The 22,583-nt window shown below is 39.0% G+C and overlaps 1 protein-coding gene across 14 annotated transcripts in view; it reads right to left on the bottom strand.

The window, feature by feature from the left end:
• Positions 1–22,583, bottom strand: part of LOC126416114 (microtubule-actin cross-linking factor 1) — a 1,003,027-nt gene that overhangs the window by 77,638 nt on the left and 902,806 nt on the right. For all 14 annotated transcript variants that reach the window (XM_050083628.1, XM_050083630.1, XM_050083635.1 and 11 more), the window contains 10 exons: positions 18,635–18,964; positions 15,520–15,741; positions 15,084–15,406; positions 14,381–14,525; positions 9,491–9,709; positions 9,319–9,396; positions 8,654–8,851; positions 6,571–6,701; positions 4,457–4,619; positions 3,924–4,213 (listed from right to left, as the gene is read on the bottom strand). In XM_050083628.1, the coding sequence (XP_049939585.1) occupies positions 3,924–4,213; positions 4,457–4,619; positions 6,571–6,701; positions 8,654–8,851; positions 9,319–9,396; positions 9,491–9,709; positions 14,381–14,525; positions 15,084–15,406; positions 15,520–15,741; positions 18,635–18,964 (2,099 nt within the window). The remainder of the gene's footprint in view (positions 1–3,923; positions 4,214–4,456; positions 4,620–6,570; positions 6,702–8,653; positions 8,852–9,318; positions 9,397–9,490; positions 9,710–14,380; positions 14,526–15,083; positions 15,407–15,519; positions 15,742–18,634; positions 18,965–22,583) is intronic.

The raw sequence follows: 22,583 nt of genomic DNA, 5'->3' as shown, positions 1-22,583 counted from the left end.
AGAAAGCGCGCGCACACACACACACACACACACACACACACACACACACACACACACACACACAAAATTCTATTATAACACGCTCACAGGTATTCTATGAAATTCCCTTACAAAATATTATTCTGAGAAAATTCAGCAAACTGAAAACATCTATGCTAAAGGATCAATATATTTAAAAATTTCATTCACACCAACACCACCACCACCACCACCACCACCAACAACAACAACAACAAATTTCATAAAATAAAAACTGTGTCCACTAGTTGAATTGATGAAACTGAATATGAGATCACATTCTAATAACGAGCATTTGAAGGGGAGAGGGGGGGAAGAAAAACACGCACACACCAAACAACTATTGAGGAAGAGCTGTCATTCAGGAACATTTTCAGGAAGAGAAATCATGAGAGTGAAACAATTCTCATTCTTTACAAAATATGGGCAATAGTCCTTTTTGACCACTGCTATCTCCTTGAGCTCCCTGTAGCTTCACTGGAAGCCCCAAAGCTCAATAACTAAGTAAAATTTTTTATGTTGCAATTAAAATTATGTCAAGGATACCAAAGTTCTGTTAGCGTCCTTGCACATTACTGCATACTGAAAATGCCGGAACCATCAGTCCATCTTCCTTGAAATACAGACAATTTACACTAAATGCAGAGATAAGTAGAAGATCAGAATATGTCTTCAAAAGATGTTGTCACAGTCACAGTTCGCAAACAAAGAATGAAATGGTAACTTTTTTAACTGCACTCTGCATCTTCCTGTGCAGTATTACATTCAAAATACGTCTTTGGATGCATGGCAGACACCTCACTATTCAAAGCAGAATGAAATAATTAGTACAAAGGGAGAGAGGGAGTGACAGAGGGAGAAGAGCAATAGGTGAAACATGCAAGAGCAACATTGGTATACTATAAATTCAGATATGGTTTCAAGCAAGTCCCACAATTGAAAGATATATTTTACAGTCATTAATTTCTGAAATCAATGAGTATATATTTACTGTCATGTGATGTGTGTACTGGCTTCAGTAGGATTTTGACTACAGAAGAGGTAATTACTTAAGCTGAATATGGGAAAATATGGCACTTCAGTTTCACCTCCTACGGTCAGTAACAATATTAAAATGCTTTTACTGCTATAAAAAGAACTGTAGTCCTAACAGCCATCATCATCATCATCATCATCATCACCACCATCACCACTTCTGCTGCCACTACATCTGCCGCCACCACCTACTGTTTCCAGGTGCTGGCTGGGTCTGTTCGGAACATACGCCTCTCTTTCTTTTAATGTCCACCATGTTCCCCTCTCCACATTGTCCAGCCTTCTCCTCTCATCTTGACATGTTCCTTCATCCCAATGATTCATGCGTCTCTTTGTCTTCCTCTACATCTCTTGCCTCATACCGTCATTTCAGGAGCCTATCCTGGTGTCTTGCCAACTCTCATTCTTTTAACATGCTCATATGATCTAACTCTTGCCTTCTCTATGGTCTCTAGTATTGTCCTCTCTTTCACTGTTTCTCTCACCATCTCATTTCTTACTCAATCCATTCCAGTAAGTCCTATTCTGCTTCTTTGAAATGTCGTATCTTAAGCCTGTACCCTACTCACTCGGCTTTTCTTCATTACCCATGTTTCTCAAGCAAATGTGAGTACTAGATCATAATGTGCTCATTATAACACTTGCCTGATTCTGTGTGGTACATCCTACCTCCATACCAGGGTTCTTACGCTCTGCAGAAATCCATGGGCTGACCTTCCCTTTCACCAATTTCTTATCATTCCTCCCTCTCTCTGGTATTTTGCTCCCCCTGATACTTGGAACTTTCCATTTTCTTTACTTATGCCCTCTAATTCTTATATCCATTGCTACAATCATGTTATTCCTCTTTGTCACCACCACTTCAAACTTCTCTGCTACCAGTAGTAAACATGGAATTATTCTATAGAAGTGTGCATTAAGAATTTAGTGTAGAATTGATAACAGAACATTTTTCAGATGCTTCTTCAGAGGCTTCATATGCCAATACATATACTCACTAACAACATTTTTGGTTAATACCAAAAATGAATTTAGAATGAACTAGGAATTCGCAGACACAATATTATAAATAAAAATAATTTTCATTTAAACTACACATCCTTCTCTAGGGTTCAGAATGGAGCTTTATATTCTGTGTAACAGTCTGCCAATGATCATATGGTAGGAAACTGAACATATCTAAATAGTCAAAAAACAAAGTACCTATTGCTAGCCTCTCCTACAATTTATCAGAATATCTGTGCTCAGAAATGTAAGTTTCATGTAACTCCTATATTTCTATTAAGAACATTAAGGAAAGAACAGATTGCTACTCAATACATGGAGGAAGCACTAAGTCGTAGACAGGCACAATGAAAAGAATACTAGAAATATTTAAACTTTCAGAAACAGTCCTTCCTTTAAGTAGAACTCTCACACAACAACAACAACAACAACAACAACTCATGCACACATGGCTACCATTTCCGGCCTTAGTAGCTGGAGACAGTAACCATATGTGTGCGAGTTGTTATTGTGTGAATGTGTGAGATGTCTACTTCAAGGAAGGACTTAGTCTGAAAGCTTAAATATTTATAGTATTCTTTTCATGGTGCCTGTGACTTACTGCCTTCTCTATGGGGTGAGTAGCAATTTGTCCTTTCCATATTAATGTTATTCCATCCCGGCTTTCCTATTACTATACTTGTATTAGATTGATCTTGACTGATGGTACACAGAAAGCTGGTAACTGACTGTAAACTCATATAAATGCTTTGTTTGAAGTATAAGGTAAAAACAGTAGCTGCGTGGTAAAGGAGGAAGAGTAATGGCTTCTCTCAAAGAAGCTGTTTTTCATCTAACATACGAAAATAAGTTTGTTTCAGTTGCCTTAGACTGCAGTCGCGTGTGTGTGTGTATCGTTCACGAAGGCCTTAATGGCCGAAAGCTTTATTTGTGACAGTTTTTTTTTTTTTTTTTTGTGCCTATCTGCGACTCAGCATCTCCAATATATGGGGAGTGGCAACTTTTCTTTTCATAATATTTTTACAATCAACCCTTTATTTTCCACTGTTTGATAGAAAAATAATGTAATCTAGAACTGTCATTAGCACTAGTCAAACTATACTTTACAGACGTAGCTAGCAGTGGTCCCTTCTGCCTATAATTGTTCAACTTGACTCATTCCACTCCCATGAAATCTTTCCTTCATTATGTGATTCAACAAAACACATATGTGTATGTGAAAGGGTGACTGATTTGAGTTGACACTGTGTTGTGCCATTCCAATACTGCTGTAGTCATTTACAGTTTGCATCTACATTTCCTGTCCCACTTTAGCAGTATGATAGCAGCTACAAGTGACATTAATGCCAATGTACTGTTTTATATATTTGCATTGCTCGTGTAGAGAAGGGGCACAAGATCTCTGAAGCCAGAAAATGTGTCTCATCCTCAGAAAGTGTGATTGTCATATTGTGAGATTGCTATTAACCTTTATTTGCACTAATAGAAAACACACACACACACACACACACACACACACACACACACACAGAGAGAGAGAGAGAGAGAGAGAGAGAGAGAGTTATTGACCGACAACATACATCAAGTCACATACAAGAATCATGCACTGTAGCAAATGTTGTGCAAGAAAAACAAGTCAACATAGAGAGGAAAAAAAGCAACAGAAGAAAGAGATGTGTGTTTCCATTCACGACAGAACATAAAGTGACAATCTGCTCAGCATTCCTTTACCTCTGAGAACTTTCCTCTCTCTCTTCTGCGCTAACATGAAACATGTGCTTGGTACACTGTGTCCTTAAAAAAAAAAACCTTAATTTGATAGCTTCATTTGATTCATGACAAGCAAACAGAGGGAGATTACTCACCTAGATGGTGTCTTGGGCCGTGACAGTTTCCGGTCACGTTGTGCTTCTGCTGGTTTCACCTGCCGTGATTTACAGACACTGTCAACTTCTGTTTGACGTTTACTTGTATTTTCCATGAACTGTCGGTGATCAGCAACAAGTGCCTCTAATGTGGGAAGGTCATCTGGCAATGGTTCTCGTTCCAAGTCAACAAGTGTTCCTTCCAGTCCAGCCAACCATGCCAACAGTTCTTCTAACAGCCCTTCTAAGTCTCTCAATGCTGCCAGGTGATCCTTCAGCCTCTGTTCCCGCTAAAATGGGAAAAATTAACACAATAATTTAATACTCTTCCTGGCTCAAAATTTTCGGAATGAGGAAAAAAACAGCAAAAGTCTGGAAGTTTTCTGCCCATTCTCTCAAGTAGTCATCCAACTACAGGCTTTGTATGACATTATCTATCATTCACAATACTTTACCGTCAGAGACAAAGAGAAAAACATGATATGAAAAGATCATATTTTGTGCAGGACATGTAGAAGTATCTTAAAAGTCACCTGTGTTGCCCAGCTAAAAACTTCCTCCCAACGTGATTGTATGATAGTGATCCAGTGTTTTATTACTGCAGCACCATCTGGATGAGCCTTGGCCAAAATTTCTTGTGCAAGTGCAATTGTAGCATTCTTCTCTCTCTCTTTGTCCATCATTTCCTTCATAAATCTAAAACAAACATTATTGTTAAGCACTAATTTTGAAACCCAGACAGAGTTCAAAGAGACAGGCAAAGCTATAACAAACACATTGACATTTATAGTTATACCCAAACCAAAATGTAGGGTAAATGCAAACTTTCAGTACTCCCTTCATACCCCCAGTCCAAATAAAATTATCACACATGGAGGAGGGTAGAAAGGGAAGGTGTATGGAGGGGAGGGGGGGGGGGGGTGGATGTGAGAGAGGGGTGAGGGACAATTTCTAACTGAATGCACCAAAATCAAATTTTTTTGTGGTTGAAACCAAGGTGAGTAGTAACCTGCACAATGGATGATAACAGATCTCTCAATGACCTCTACCAATAAAACAGTGCCTTTTCTCTAGTAACCCAGAAATGTTTTAAGTGCCTGTTCATGGCATGTCAAACCACCATACAGTGAAAAAAGGAATCAAATGCACAATGATTATTATATGGGACAACCCTATGCAACAAGTACAAGCATTTGCACTGCAATGTACGCATTATTTGAGTGGGAGGGTTTAGTTAATGCTATGTAGATATAGGACCCAATAATATAGTACCTATTTTTGGCAAAACTCACATTTGTTTTTGGTGAAATTTGCATCTAAAGCTTTTTTTTTAAATGACTAGACATACACATTTAAAAGTTTGTCATGCTACTTGTCCCAAGACAAAGCCTTAGTGCTTTGAAATTAACTGTTGAAAAAGTGGTGACTGGGGAGCTTATTCAAACCTTCAACAAACAATTGTTTCTGCTGACAAGCAACAGCATTCTCCCACAGGTGAAGAGCGTGCTTCTCCGATTTAAGGTGTTCCCTGACTCTCCGCCTCCCCCCAATTCAATAATTGCAGTATCTGCAGAATATTGATTTTGACCTTCTGGGGGCACTCGTAGCCATGCGACCCATATTTGACAAAGCTAAAGATAGGACTGACAAAGTATGTAGTGTACAAGTGGAAACCAAAAATAACTTTATCTGCACGTTAGAGGAAGACTTCTGGTGGGCTTTAAATATGTTGGTGGGTTTTGTTTTCCAGTTGCTATTGTCCAGACTGTGAACTCAACAGAACACCAAAACATGTACTGACAGTCAGCTACATGTGTAAACAAATTAGAATAAGACCACCAGAGGAGAGGTTAGTCATGTGGGGAACCAAGCCCTGCCTACCTCTCGCAGCGCAATCAGCCTACACTGGTATTCTGTGTTTCTTCTAAAGCAAAACTGATATGAGGTCATACATACCACTAACCCCATCTGGTGATCAAGCTCTGTAATGGGCCAGAAAACAAGAAAAAAAATAAACAAGTACAATGCACAACACACAGCTTTTGGTAACAGCTATTGCACATTGGCTTGGAAAGAGGGGAAATGTCATATATGCAGTAGTTCAGGCCCAGCCTAAAACAGTATTGGCCACAACCACATTTCAACACACCTGCCACCTAAAACTGCCTTGTTAAAGTGTCCCCATTATTAGTTAGCAGACAAAAATACACATTTCTTTTTATTTAAGATGCCAGATCACATGGTCAAGTCCTATACTGCACTATGCTGCATATTTTAAACACAATTTTACCATCCACACTTTGTGTTGTGTCAGAGCATCGTGCACACCAACACACAATTGCATTCATGCACTTTATTTTACAAAATTTTCTTACATACATTACCTTCCCAAATTAAGCATCAGCAGATGACATGCAACATTGATAATAGAAAATTTGGTTACATTTTTGATATTTGTATGCAAGTAGTAACGCTATTTCAAACTCTCTCTACAAAAAAGCATTTATTACGTAATTTCAAGTTTTCGTATTTTTTAGTCAGAATTTGCATCTATATCCATATTTATTGCAGATGTTACTTTCTCAGGTCTTTAAATATAAAGTAACTGTTCTAGAAAATTTGCTTTTCTATGGCTTGATAAACTTACTTGTCATGTTCGGCAAGTTGATTGCGTGTATCTTGTTCATCTTCTGGCAGGGCAGCCGTAAATCTGAGTCGCATTTCAGCATCAGACAGCCACTCTAAGAGCATGTTCACAGCTTTATGCAATTTCTCTGCCTATAATCAAAAACAATATTTGTATCTGACTTGTAATTCTTTTATTTCTTAGTTAACAGATAACTGTTATACATGATCATTTATTTAATAATGCTACAGGTTTAAGCTGGATTAATGTATATCATTCTTTATTTCCAGTCTATACATGAACAATTTCTGCGTCTAATTGCATTCCAATAAAAACCACACATAATTATGTTAAGAATCATACTGGCTTTTTTAACATACAAAAATCAAAACAGCGTTTTGAAATCAAAATGGTGTTGGACTAGATATTCAAGTTTTAGGCAGCCGGTGGACAGAAAAACTGTATGAAATCGTTTAATCAGCTTTCCTGGTTAGTCTTTACCAAAATTTACTTACGGCTAACCAGTGAAGAACTGATACCCCAAACTCAATTTTATTTGCCCCCCCCCCCTTTTCTCGCAGTAACTTTTAAAACTTATCACTAAGACAGTAGCATCCAACATACCGCTGTTACTACACTCCTGGAAATGGAAAAAAGAACACATTGACACCGGTGTGTCACACCCACCATACTTGCTCCAGACACTGCGAGAGGGCTGTACAAGCAATGACCACATGCACGGCACAGCGGACACACCAGGAACCGCAGTGTTGGCCGTCGAATGGCGCTAGCTGCGCAGCATTTGTGCACAGCCGCCGTCAGTGTCAGCCAGTTTGCCGTGGCATACGGAGCGCCATCGCAGTCTTTAACACTGGTAGCATGCCGCGACAGCGTGGACGTGAACCGTATGTGCAGTTGACGGACTTTGAGCGAGGGCGTATAGTGGGCATGCGGGAGGCCGGGTGGACGTACCGCCGAATTGCTCAACACGTGGGGCGTGAGGTCTCCACAGTACATCGATGTTGTCGCCAGTGGTCGGCGGAAGGTGCACGTGCCCGTCGACCTGGGACCGGACCGCAGCGACGCACGGATGCAGGTGCCAATGATGGTAGTATGCATGTTTGGCGCCGTGCAGGTGAGCGCCACAATCAGGACTGCATACGACCGAGGCACACAGGGCCAACACCCGGCATCATGGTGTGGGGAGCGATCTCCTACACTGGCCGTACACCACTGGTGATCGTCGAGGGGACACTGAATAGTGCACGGTACATCCAAACCGTCATCGAACCCATCGTTCTACCATTCCTAGACCGGCAAGGGAACTTGCTGTTCCAACAGGACAACGCACGTCCGCATGTATCCCGTGCCACCCAACGTGCTCTAGAAGGTGTAAGTCAACTACCCTGGCCAGCAAGATCTCCGGATCTGTCCCCCATTGAGCATGTTTGGGACTGGATGAAGCGTCGTCTCACGCGGTCTGCACGTCCAGCACGAACACTGATCCAACTGAGGCGCCAGGTGGAAATGGCATGGCAAGCCGTTCCACAGGACTACATCCAGCATCTCTACGATCGTCTCCATGGGAGAATAGCAGCCTGCATTGCTGCGAAAGGTGGATATACACTGTACTAGTGCCGACATTGTGCATGCTCTGTTGCCTGTGTCTATGTGCCTGTGGTTCTGTCAGTGTGATCATGTGATGTATCTGACCCCAGGAATGTGTCAATAAAGTTTCCCCTTCCTGGGACAATGAATTCACGGTGTTCTTATTTCAATTTCCAGGAGTATATAACCAGCAATACTCTTTTTGTACACAAAATTAAAAAAGGTGTGTACTACACAGTGTTCTTTACTGGAAACTAAAATAACAATAAGAAAAAAAAAAAAAAGGTGGAACATTCAAACAAACAAAATTCTGTCTTGGTGAGAATTATACCAAGATTCTACTCAAAAAATTTAGTCTGGCATGTTGTACCTCTTCCTGCTACATTATAAAGCAATTGAGTAGCACAGACTGTTTACGACAAAACACTGACAGTCATCCTTATTTTCTAAATGGGCACCTTTAAGCCATTTTACTCTGTTATACAGAATCACTCACCTCTTTAAGGGCCTCTTCCAGCCTCTGTGTTTTCTTATGGCTGAGAACTGTGACAGTTTCCCACAGAGTTGTGAGTTCGACAAGTTGTGCCTGAATAGTTTCTGCATCCGCTGCCGTTGCCTTTGCCTGGAGTTCTCGACCTGTGTTCTGCACAGATTCCATTTGTGCTTGTCTGCTGCGTAAATCCTCTTCGAAGGTCTACCGAGAAAGAACATCGACTGATAAACATACAAATGTGTAATGTTTCATACGTATTGAGCACATGAAAGTTCCTCAAGATGTTCACAACTCTTAACAGTGTTTGTGCTTAATATATAATGTGTGTCTGATATTTATGGATGTTTTCTAGATTTAAAGATGGCAACATTTTGCCAGTTTCATAATTTGTATATTCATTTCCATCAATAAAAAAATTATGTAATGACTGCCTAGCTATAAACTGGTTTACATAGTTTCAATAAAAATGTAATTGAGAAAAAAAAGAAAAAAAAAAAACAACCAAAGGAATTAAATGTTAATTGTTTCACTAGAGCTCTATACAGTCAATAAATTATCTGATTTAACAACTCAACATTCTTCAAACGTATGAGCTACAGAACTATGGCACGAGACACAGTTACGACCACAATTAATTTTCTAAATAAGGAAAACTTAAGTTTTCTCACTTTATGCTGTTCCACTAATGCAACAACAGTGTCAAGGTCTCCATGAACTGGACCTTCTTCACCAAGGGTTGATTCCACCTGTTAAATATAGAGAAAAAAATAATTGTCAAAATGAATGGCATTTTTGGCTATGCAATAGTGTCACATAGTTCTCTAAGTGATTACAGCTCACCTTGTGCAACCAATCCAGCAAAGCTTGTACAGCATCCTTAAACTGGCCCGAAAACAGCAGTGCTTCCTCCAAGCGACGCTGCCTGTCCACTGACTTTGCACAGACAGAAGTCCAGCGTGCCTTCAAATCTGTCAACATCTGTCTCAAAGCTGGTTCATCAGTCTTTGGTGCACGTTCTTTCAAGGATTTTCCAGCTCTCATTGTTGCGTCATATGCCGTCTGCAATGTAAGGTTTTGTGTAACGCAAAAAATAACAGAGAAAGAGACATTAAACTGCTTTATTGCTTTTAGGGTTCTTCAGCATGTAGTGGCTAACATTTCCAAAAGAAAAATACTCGATAATTGTTCCTGGGAAAAAGGTGTTTTGAAAGGTGCTTTCAGAACATTCTCAGATGAAAAGAGTGTTTGTTCCTATCTAATACGAACATCGACAAATTGCTGTAAAGACGAACTTTTAGTGGTTCACAGTACACACATATTTCTACAGAGTCCTGAGATCTCAACATGGAACCTCAAGCAATATACATATTGCAGTAGCACCTGAAAATGATGAGTAGCTACCTCATTAAAATACTGTGAAGTTTCCACACTACACCAGACAACACCTAATAACATTATATACAATTTGTATATCTACAACACTGACTTAAAACACATGCCAAAGTTTGATCTCTGCAAGAAAGTGTGTTGGACACACTGCTACCAGGATAAAACCAGACTTTTTTGTTGCTGATATAACACAAAAAGAGGAAAAAAAAGATTTTGTTGCAACATGGATTTTGCTTCCAGACAAGTGACTTACAGTCTCATGACAGAGGACTCAAATGAACTTATTTTGTTCCTGGTTTCCAGGATTAGATATTTTAAGAAAAAATTATATATTGTCCCTACAATTAACCATAATAGGTATATGTCACATAATGCCAGTAACAAATTGTAAATATTTTAATGAATATATTTCTTATGTTGGAAAATTTATCAATGACCACTTGAACAAATTATGAAAAATCAAGGATGCAATAATGACAAAATTATGAAAAGCATTGATCACTACTCACTATATAGTAGAAACACTGGGTTGCAGATATGCGCAACAAAAAGACTTAACAAGTAAGATTTTGGCCAATAGGCCTTCCTGTGAATTAAACACACAAACACACACACACACACACACACACACACACACGACTATTGTCTCTGGCTGCCTAGGCCAGTGCAGTAGGTGTGCGTAAGTTGGTGTGTGTGTGTGTGTGTGTGTGTGTGTGTGTGTGTGTGTGTGTGTGGCTGGGTGGGGGGTGGGGTGGGGGTTGTTAAGTAGCAATCTATCCTTTTCATAAGAGAGTCACTTGAACAATCTCCAGTACAAGTAAAAGAGAACTTCAGTTAACCTGCCCCCACCACCCACGGATTGTTACACCCATTAGGCATCCATTGCTTGCAGTCTGGCCTCTGTGGCCAGACACAGTGATTGTGTGCATGATCTGTGCTTGCGTGAATGTGTGTGTATTTTCTACTTTTAAGAACTTTCGTCCAAAAGCTTAAATGTAAAGTAGTTTTTTTGTTGCGCGTTTCTGCAGTTCAACATTTTGTCTATATGGTGAGTAGCACTATCTGTTCTGTACCTTGATTTTTCATTGTTTGAAATATAAAATTAAGTCTGATGAAATCAAAATCTTCACATACTTACCTAGTTATTGTAATTCTTGTCACAGAGATCGGAATGGTACAACAGCAACTCTAAATAGGTCAATAATTGAAGACTGAAAATAAGAAATACTGAAAGTGCCAAAATTGGATATTTTTATTTTCTATGAAAATCGCTAAATGTGTCATGGCTAACAAGCCGCAGAAGCCTCCTTGTCCTTCAAAATACCTCCATTAGGTGCAGCAATGGGCAAATTTATTTGTTTGTGACATGAGGGGCACTGAATGTGCCAAGTGCGTCTGACCATGGTGGCGAAAATGTTATAAACTCTTTTTAACTTGCAAGCAACAACCAATAACACATTTCACTTCATTTCAGTTATTTTTTACTTGAATCTTTTGAGTCCACTGCACTACGACAGAAAGGAAAGGCAAGGCAAGATAAAAAAACATCAAGAAAAATCCTGAACTAAGAACTCAACAAAAGCTATATGTAACAAAGGTACAGCTGTTGCTCACAAACATCCACCATAACATGACGTAAGCTAAAATGATAATTTAGTTGTGTATTGTGCTATGTAAAAAAAATAAAAGTAGCATGTTATCCTGAGGTGCAAACTGTACGACCTTCCTACACTAGAAAATATTCTTCGGCCTCTATTGATCAGCAAATGAAGTGTTGAACAAATGAAGGATCCATTACCAAAGTACAGCAATTTTATTTCTAACTGTGTCTGAAATGTCAATACTGTATCCTTTGTTTGTGCTCAGATGTAAGTGAAGTGATGCTGTGTACATTTAGTGATTCCTTGGAAATAAAGCATGGCACTTCTCTATTTATCTAAACCTTCATTTTTATACACATTTTTTAAAAATTCTAAATGTGCTAAAATTTTGCAAAAAATTTTTGTCAGACATTAAAAATTATGCAAAATTTTAATTTACACTCGTTCAAATAAAAAGACCCGAAATGCAACTGTGTTACAGTTTTTTCCATTTTCTTACATTCTGACATTCTGCACTTTCAGTATTTCCCATTCCAATATACAATTATGATCTTAATGGTGTATGGAAACGGGTTCTCCAAAACTGGAGACTAAAGACTAAAGTGAAATTTACAAAGTTGTCTATATTACAAAGGGAGTGGTGGTGCTACTATACTGTCTCTGTTCATCATAAGAATAAACCTAACATAAAGAAACACAAACACGATGCTTGGTCAAAGCCGTAACACTCATACACTGATGGTGTTATGCTCTTGGAAGTACGTCCTACTTACGTATTAGATATCCAACTACTAAGTTACATTAAAAGAAACTAAGATATTCTAATGTATTAACAGCCGTCAATGTTTTTCTTAATCATGCTTTAGCTATGTAGTTTTTACTTCAAAAACAGTGTACAGTCACAGTCTCTGTACTGTTGTGCTCCGACTGTCGCACTGTTAATAAGCAGCATGAAAGTGGCTGAGGCTGCTTTCTGCTTTGTAGAGAAACACACGTATGGAACACGATTAGAAAGTGCCTGAGAAATAGATTTTCTTAATGTTTTTCAGAAATTTACAGAAAAAAAATCAGCTTTGCCATTTCTGAGTAACTGTACTGGATACAAATAAGCAATGAATGTGCAGCAGAATTGGTATGTATGAGACTGATAACCTGTGCACTTCATGGGTCATTGGTTCAAGTCACCCCTTAGTCATCCCCTCATCCCTCCCCCCCCCCCCCCCCCCCAAATCCCGTCTGAAATACCTACATCTCATAATTGTAAAAATCATCATCATTTTTTATGAATAATGCAAGACATCTTGTTTCTAATTACATATTGCATGCAAATTTCCTGCTTTCATTTCAAATATAAATTCTTAATTATCGATATTTTATGAAAGACTGTTAATAAAGATTGCTTAAATTACGAAAACATAACAGTTTAATTTTTTAGGGCAAAAATGAAAAACCAAATTCTCTTTATTTGGACTACGTCCATTGTTTTATATCATAGATGTAGTCTTGCAATAAGAACTGAACAAAACTGATCTGGAGCCAAGTTAAGGGACTTGTCGCAAGAAATAACAAGACTGTGAAGCTACCAATCGTACTGGAACTAACACATTCAGCTTTTTCATGTCACTTCTGAATGCTGGCGGGATATAGAATGGCACATCATACAAGAAGAGGAGAAAATGCAGCACCTGAAAGTTTTTGTGGACTCTGTTACTGATTGACTCATTATCAACATAGCACATGACAGTTCTAGAACTGAAATGTATATCTCAGATTCAGATAAGAAAGGAGCTGAGAGATTATCAGACAACTGACTGTAATTAACACCTCCAGAGGCTTCAGTATTCAACAGTAAGGTGAAATCCCTGTTATATGCTTCAGCATCATACATAGCCACACAGAAAAATTACCCTTTGTTTAAGTTAGGAATTTTGATCACTCTTGTTTGTAATTAGAATACTATGTTAGGTGAGAACAAGAGCATTTTATGCTCTCCTTCTGGTCGCCTAAGAACTGAGCCTAGGTGCTGGAGTTTTACCAAATATTATTTCATTCACTTTAAAAATTAAATGACATTTGAAGCAATATTGTTTCTCTGCTCATCTCTTTTTATGTATGGACTGCAACTATTCATATCATTGCAGGTTAGTTGGATCAGCTGGCTGGCCAGTGCTGTCAAAGTTTAATACATTGGTACAGCTGTTGTCCTACATTATCGCTCAGTCTATGTGCATGTAACACAGCATAAAATGTATCTTTATAATTTTACTTGACTGTGCTGGACACAGCTTGGCTTGGCTTCCGCTCCACGTGAAACGAAATCCAGCAAGATTCGATCAACATGGGAGAACACATGGCATAATGTTTACATCAGTTTTATTCTTACAATGAACAGAGTATGGTGTCCTTCAATTACATACACAGCACAGTGTTTGGCAATATCATCTCAAAATGACATAGAACAACTGCCACAGGCAATTTATTGGTTACGAAAGATTACTACAGTAGCAGCCATGACAGTCACTTGCTGTTGACAAAAACAATTGTGGTATTCACTGGAAGCTCATATTTTTACTCTAAATTGACACAGCAAGAAGACTGAGAACATTATATATAGTAACATCATACAGTTAATTAAGAGGAATTTGATAATGAAAAGTCCTGGGTGGATTATAAATATTGGAAAGTTATTATTAGAATAATAAACCATTTGGAGCATTTGTTATTAGCTTTTAAAATGTACCTGTTTTCCTGCCAATGCTCTCTGGAATTCTCTATGTTTGGCAAGACGGGTCTTAATTTTTTCAGGATCATTGCCAGCAGCAACATCCTCTGCAAGCTCATCTAAATTTCTTTCTGTATCTTCCAGCCATGTCATCAGTGCAGACCTAAAACCACATTATTCATCACTGTAACCTAATTTTAAAAACTGTAGAAAAATTATGTCTTATTATTGTTGAAAAAGACATTTTCGCTGTTCTTGATGTAAAAATCATTATACAAAACCAAATAAATTTTTATAAATGCATGTGTTACTAAAACACAAACCCTACTCACCGCTGTACACATAGTTAGGAAAAATGAAAGTATCAACTGGAAAGGAGGATTGAGAGTTTCAAATAGTGTCTTGATCGACTTTTACATTGTAAAACACACACACACACACACACACACACACACACACACACACACACAGAGAGAGAGAGAGAGAGAGAGAGAGAGAGAGAGAGAGAGAGAGAGAGAGAGAGAGGGGGGGGGGGGGGGCTGTGAGGGGGGAAGAGCATCTAATGGTCAAAGTGACGAAATATGAGGTAAAAAAACAAAAAGTAATCAAACTCTGGACAGGAAGTTCCAACACCATCAAACACCAACAACCAATGGAGAAGGCACAGAAAGACTTAATAAGGAGGGACTACTTCAGTTTCTTACTGGATGGAGATTCTTACCAGCCATCATGGAATTCACGGGCCTCTTTATATCCAAGGTCCAGAGCTCTTGTGCGCTCAGCTGATTTTGAAACAACTCGTTCCCATCGATGCTGAACTGAAATTAGCAGATTTTTTATGAGGATCACATCCTGTTTCTGACTGAAATACTTCAGGTGAGTTCCTTTCTTGTCCAGATTCAACATAGTTTCGCGGCGAACTCCCACTTCTTTCTGGAATGCTTTGTGCTCTTCTATCTGCCCCAATATTGTTTCCATAACACGTGACACAGGTTTTAAGCTACCCAGTGTCTTTTCTGCATTTGTCAGCCAGTCCACAAATGACTGTAATGGAGATAGAAGCGATCATCATCAGAAAGGATTTCACAACACACAACGAAAAACTGACAAAAATCAGCCTATCATTGTTGCAATCAATCTTATGTAAAACAACATACCTGTAATGCATCATGGAATTCAGTTGCCTCCTTCAATGCAATTTCTAATTTTATCTTCTTATCATTGGCACGAGCAGTAACACTGTCCCAGCGTGTCTTTAGTGTCTTCAGATTGTGTTGAAGATGTCCTGTGTTTGCACCAGATTTCTTCAAGTACTCATTGCCTTGTTGTAGTACAGTCTCAACCTTTGGTCTATTCTGTTCCAGTTCATTAAATACTTCCTGTGGGCCAATTCAAACAATATTGAATTAGTTATGGAAAATGAATATTTGCCTGTTAAATCTCAAGATACCATTGTGAAGTCAGTTACGTGATGGTTTTACTTACTTTATTTTTTAACAATAACAGATATACTGGTTAACTGTTTCCAAGAGCTTTGCATATACACCAGGAAATATAACTGTCCGTTCTTGCTGATCTGTCTATTTTCTCTGGACCTTTCTAGTCAACTAAATTTAGAATTCTTATACATGCACCTCAATCATCAACGATAACTCTACCTAATACCCATTTGTTTACACATTCTATATCTGGCATTAATATTTCTGCACTCAATTTTAACTACAAATTGCACACATCATATGTTATAATCAAATTACAAGCAACCTGTATCATATTGAACACAGAAAGCAATGAGAGGCTGACTTTATTTCAAATTAAGATTTTTATGAAGCTGTTAAGATTTTACCACGCATAGCAGAGAAACCTCCAATAAAGATGTAAGTATTGGGAAGTCTTTTATTGAAGATATTTGGAGTGGAGCCTTATGCTGAAGTGAAAAATCGATGAGATTCAATTCAGACAAGAAGAGAACAGAAACTTTTGAAATGTGGTGCACAAGAAAAGGGCTGACGATTAGATTGGTAGATTGAATAACAAATTAATCTAGTCTGTAAAGAAACATATTTGTGGTACAACCTGACACACACACACACACACACACACACACACACACACACACACACACACACACACAGAGAGAGAGAGAGAGAGAGAGAGAGAGAGAGAGAGAGAGAGAGAGATAGATTTCTTCTTACATATCAACAACATGGAAACCAGCATAACATACAATAACATTCAGTTTCAAGAGTTTAGCTGCTGCACTATTTTACATGACTCCACACTATTAACAATTGAAAATCTACCTCATTTCTACAATCAAGTCTTTTCTGCATGTATTGGCCATTACATTTCTATGTGTTTGGTAACGTATTAATGCTTTTAGCACTAAGTACAATCTAATTACAACACAAAACTATGATGAAAAATGCCTGTCTCAATCAAATTGAGCTGCCATTATTTTACCCTATTTTTCCAATGGAGCAGAAGATTTTGGTACATCTCTGTCACCAACACAAAGGAAAATCCAAAGATCAATATCACTGGCTTATTTTTATTAACAATGCCAAGAAACATCTCTTACTAACCGCGGTGATAGTGCTACAGCTGCCAAGTTTGAAAGACATTTTGTCATCATGAAGCAAGAAGCTCAAACGTGTACAATTTTTACACTAATATGAAATCTAGTTCAAATGAAGATGAATTTGCTGGTTTAGCAGAGAGAATAATGGATTTCAAAATATCTCTTGCAAATGATGATCCACCCATTTAAACTTAAGATGACCTGTACGCATCAAAAATAAATGACAACAGTATGATGCATACTTCAGCTAACCACACATTTATTGGAACACGGATTTTATTTTTAAAGCAGAATTCCCACAGTTCAAAACTTTGATCAATAAATAAATCCTGCATGTGTGTCAGGCATAGCTTATCAAGACTTCCAAATATCTTACATACAGTATTTGCACATTAAACAAGTTCCAATAGGAACTGAAGTCAATGTCTAAAAATGTCTTCTCAAAAAACATCACTAAATTATTCTGTTGTCTCAAAGTAGGTGTTTTAATAATGCACACTTCGTGATACTAAAACCAACAGTATTACTAGCAAATGAAAAATAAAAGTTTGTATGTTTAACTGGATTTTCTGTTGGTACTTGGTAGAACATGACGAAAGTACTCTATAAGAAATACTTTCCTAATATTCCTAATAACTGTGGAGGACAGATGTACTGAGCATAAACAGCACACACGATTACAGCAGCCAAATAGATCTGCTATTGCCGAACATTGCTTGGATACTGGTCACCCCATGTTATATAATAACACCGAGATATCGGCATGCACGTCCAGCTATTGGGACAGTGTCATTAGGGAGGCAGTTGAGATTAAATTAGCGAGCAACCTCATTAACAGGGATGGAGGTTTCTGTTTAAACTCTGTTTGGAATCCGGCTCTCTCCCTTGTGTCAAAAAACAGAGGAACAGAGTCAATGCTGCCTCACCTGCGAATTCATAGTCTCACTATCGATAGCTCTGACTTTGGTCATCTTTGGTGGCACTAGTGTTCAGTGTGTGTGTGTGTGTGTGTGTGTGTGTGTGTGTGTGTGTGTGTGTGTGTGTGTTATCTTTCCTGCTTCTGTCCGAGAACCGAGGTATTAAATTTGCATGCACGCCGCCTGTCCGTTGCAGTTTGCCTTGAAAATGGCGGGGTGTTCTCCCGCCGAAATATCAGCAGTCGCTGAAAGTGTTACCTGGCTGAATTCCCGGAAATAATTTGGAATTTCTATAGAGTTCCGCAGATTATTGTAAAATTGCACACAGAGAAGAGTGTAAACTGTATATTCTACATAAACACAGCATGAAGCACACATCAATTATCTTTTCTCTGCAGCACAGTAACCAACAACTAACAGTATCATCCAGTCATAATTTTGAATGTGTGAACAAGTTGAGAAAGGTTATTCATACATACAAATACCCACGGTGCTAAATAAAACTCACATGCAACTATGGACTCGCATTCACAATGACTTGGAAAAACATGAATGACTGCTAACATGCAAGTTTTTTTTCGCCATTAATATGGCTAGCAACACCACAGTTTGTTTTAACGACTGACATAATGCAGACACATTCTGCACTGTAAAAAATATTTACAGTAACCAAACTGATCAAAAATGTCTGACATTTTAATCTCATTTACAGCTTAACTGTCTTTTGCAGCCATGTGAAACACTACATAAAAATTATGTATAGTTTATACTTACCATAAACCTTTCAAGCTGTTCTGACGCAGTTTCAGGTAGACCACCGACAGGTTTAGATGCAGCAATGGCTGCATCAACATCACCTAGCCACGAGAGCAGATCTTGCAGTTCTGCACTGAACTGCTGAGCCTCTCTTAGTGCCTCCTCTAACTCACGTTGTCTCTCGGCTGCTCGGTCCAGCAGATCACGCCACTTGCGATTTAGCTGTGACAACCTCTCCTGAGTAGCACCTGCTTCAGCTGAACCTTGCCCTTGCTCAATCAGTTGTCGGCCTGCATCATTCAAGGTGTCAACACTCGTCTGGTGTGCCTGGATATCATTCACCAATACCTAGAAAGATGAACCACAAACAACATAACTTTTTTGTTTCTCATGGTGAAAAAAAACACGAATGAGTGAACAGATCACTAAACCTACTTTCTACAATTTTGGAAAATATGTTAGGTAGGGCTGGGTGCAAGTTGAAGTTTTTGTTGTGCATACTGATGTTAATGCTTCCACTGGAGTGGAACTGAACTGGAGAGAGTAAAAAAAAGGGGTCAAAGGAACACCAAAGATTAAATAGCCATTAAGAGCACAAGCTTTGATCAATGTAAGAAGGGGAAGGAAATTTGCCATGGCTGTTTAAAAGGACCTATCCTGGCATTCACCTGAAGAGATTTTGGGGCAGTGATTTGAGCCCTGGCACCCTGAAATGCAAGTCTGGTTCCTGAACTAGTTGTCGCATGGTATGAGTTCTGGAAAAACATATTACATGCATGGGGTCTTTTTTTTGTCCCAAAGTGACTCTAGCAACACTATGGCAATAAAGAGTAAAATATTTTCGCAAAAATAGTAATGAATTATTGTGGGACCCATGCACATGGTAGAAATTATAATTCCATTGTTGCATGCTATAATTAAGTTGCAAGCTTGTAAAAAAACTGTCAGTGGAAATGACTCTACCACTCCCCCTCAGGTGATCAACTAAATCATGTACCACTTGTTTCTCATGATTTATGTCACTTAATTCAGCAGATTTCCCTGTATACTGTTGTGCATTTATGAGATAATTCATCTCACACACTACAGCAACACACACTTTTATCCTGCACCGTTCAGGTTTAGAAAGAAGGTACATCTTGAATGTAAACTGTCCCCTGAAAGTTCAGAGGTACTCATCAACTGTAATGTGACACCCAGAGACTTAAGATGAAATACGTGCATCAATTAACATTTCAAACACAGCCCGTACAGGTCCAGCAAGTTTATCATTATCCGTTACCTTTCAAGTTTATCACTGAACCTGAAGGGCATCAGAATATCACGAAATCCTGAAAAGCTCACCGTGGATTGAGAAATGGGTAAGCTGTACTCATCGAAATTCACTTAAAGGTTTCCCACATGCCTTGTGTAAACCAGTTATTAGTAGACCAAAAAATGCCTGTAGTTCTGCAGAGTCAAGTTCAATCCAGCATTCAAGATATGGGTATAGAATTTTACTGTCTTCTGTACGATTATTGGTATGCATTACTATTAACACTCTGCACACGATTGGTGATAGACGGCATGAGACAATCTGCCCTTGTCTGTATTTGTGGTCTAAGATGGTGTGGAATATGTGCAGTTTTGGGTAGTATCCTCCTCAAAGTCTGCTTGCACATGTTGCTTGCACATGTCAGGTGGTACTATGTCACATATCTGTTCTCTTCTAAATAGAGGAGTTGGCACACTAGTTTTCTGAATACCATTATCATCAACTTCACATTCATTAACATCCACCTCATCTCTGAGCTGTATATCGTCCTGTCACATTTACATCAGCATCACTCCCATCTCCATTTCCAAAAATTGATCTGTTATCACTATCATTCTTACATATATCTGCTAAAACCTGCTCAGACCCACAGCCCCTTTCAAAGCATATACCATGATCCTGTATAAATAATATACAATACCATGACTTATTTCAACAAATTACAATTCCTAACTGTGAATTTGTTCCAACCATGCACGTGTATGTATTTTGTACAAATTGGTTGGCTGCGAAGGTACATTGTTGCCACATTTTTATTTTTGTAATAAAGGTGACATATAACATTGAAAATCACATATTGTACACTTCGGATATTTTCTAATCCCACTGGAAACATTTCAAATTATTGTACTACAAACCCATGATACTACCACAAATCTTTTGCCCAGTTATAATAAAAAAATCCATACAATGCATCTCTCTGGAGGATGAGAACACTACATTCATGTTAAAACTACAAAAGATTATCAGGTTGATAGGGGGAGAGTAGGAATAATACGAGGGCAGTTCAATAAGTAATGCAACACATTTTTTTTCTCGGCCAATTTTGGTTGAAAAAACCGGAAATTTCTTGTGAAATATTTTCAAACATTCCCGCTTCGTCTCTTATAGTTTCATTGACTTCCGACAGGTGGCAGCGCTGTACGGAGCTGTTAAAATGGCGTCTGTAACGGATGTGCGTTGCAAACAAGGGGGAGTGATCGAGTTTCTTTTGGCGGAAAACCAGGGCATCTCAGATATTCATAGGCGCTTGCAGAATGTCTACGGTGATCTGGCAGTGGACAATAGCACGGTGAGTCGTTGGGCAAAGCGTGTGTCATCATCGCCGCAAGGTCAAGCAAGACTGTCTGATCTCCCGCGTGTGGGCCGGCCGTGCACAGCTGTGACTCCTGCAATGGCGGAGCGTGCGAACACACTCGTTCGAGATGATCGACGGATCACCATCAAACAACTCAGTGCTCAACTTGACATCTCTGTTGGTAGTGCTGTCACAATTGTTCACCAGTTGGGATATTCAAAGGTTTGTTCCCGCTGGGTCCCTCGTTGTCTAACCGAACACCATAAAGAGCAAAGGAGAACCATCTGTGCGGAATTGCTTGCTCATCATGTGGCTGAGGGTGACAATTTCTTGTCAAAGATTGTTACAGGCGATGAAACATGGGTTCATCACTTCGAACCTGAAACAAAACGGCAATCAATGGAGTGGCGCCACACCCACTCCCCTACCAAGAAAAAGTTTAAAGCCATACCCTCAGCCGGTAAAGTCATGGTTACAGTCTTCTGGGACGCTGAAGGGGTTATTCTGTTCGATGTCCTTCCCCATGGTCAAACGATCAACTCTGGAGTGTATTGTGCTACTCTTCAGAAATTGAAGAAACGACTTCAGCGTGTTCGTAGGCACAAAAATCTGAACGAACTTCTCCTTCTTCATGACAACACAAGACCTCACACAAGTCTTCGCACCCGAGAGGAGCTCACAAAACTTCAGTGGACTGTTCTTCCTCATGCACCCTACAGCCCCGATCTCGCACCGTCTGATTTCCATATGTTTGGCCCAATGAAGGACGCAATCCGTGGGAGGCACTACGCGGATGATAAAGAAGTTATTGATGCAGTACGACGTTGGCTCCGACATCGACCAGTGGAATGGTACCGTGCAGGCATACAGGCCCTCATTTCAAGGTGGCGTAAGGCCGTAGCATTGAATGGAGATTACGTTGAAAAATAGTGTTGTGTAGCTAAAAGATTGGGGAATAACCTGGTGTATTTCAATGCTGAATAAAACAACCCCTGTTTCAGAAAAAAAAAGTGTTGCATTACTTATTGAACTGCCCTCGTATTTCGCCAGAGGCCAGCTGAACAGAATGTGAAGAGTAGAAAAATACAAAGAGGGTATTAAGCTAAATAACTTTCAGGTAGCCTTTTCTTTTAACTTTATGTCAACACTTTCTCCAGCTGGATTTACAATTTAAATTGCTAAGATGCTTTCTACATTCACATTTCAAACTATCTTTTCTCACTCAAACCATCTTTAGCACCAATGCCACAAACAATTTATATATCACTTCACTCACATCCAAGGAGAACTATTTGTGGATTCATTCAATTCTCAGTGACTACTTGAAATCTGTCTCTAATATTGTGCTCTGAAAG

The sequence above is a fragment of the Schistocerca serialis genome, chromosome 8, assembly GCF_023864345.2.
Source record: "Schistocerca serialis cubense isolate TAMUIC-IGC-003099 chromosome 8, iqSchSeri2.2, whole genome shotgun sequence".
Taxonomy (NCBI): Eukaryota; Metazoa; Arthropoda; class Insecta; order Orthoptera; family Acrididae; genus Schistocerca; species Schistocerca serialis.
The sequence above is the reverse complement of the archived record's forward strand: the minus strand, read 5'-3'. Positions and strand labels throughout refer to the sequence as shown.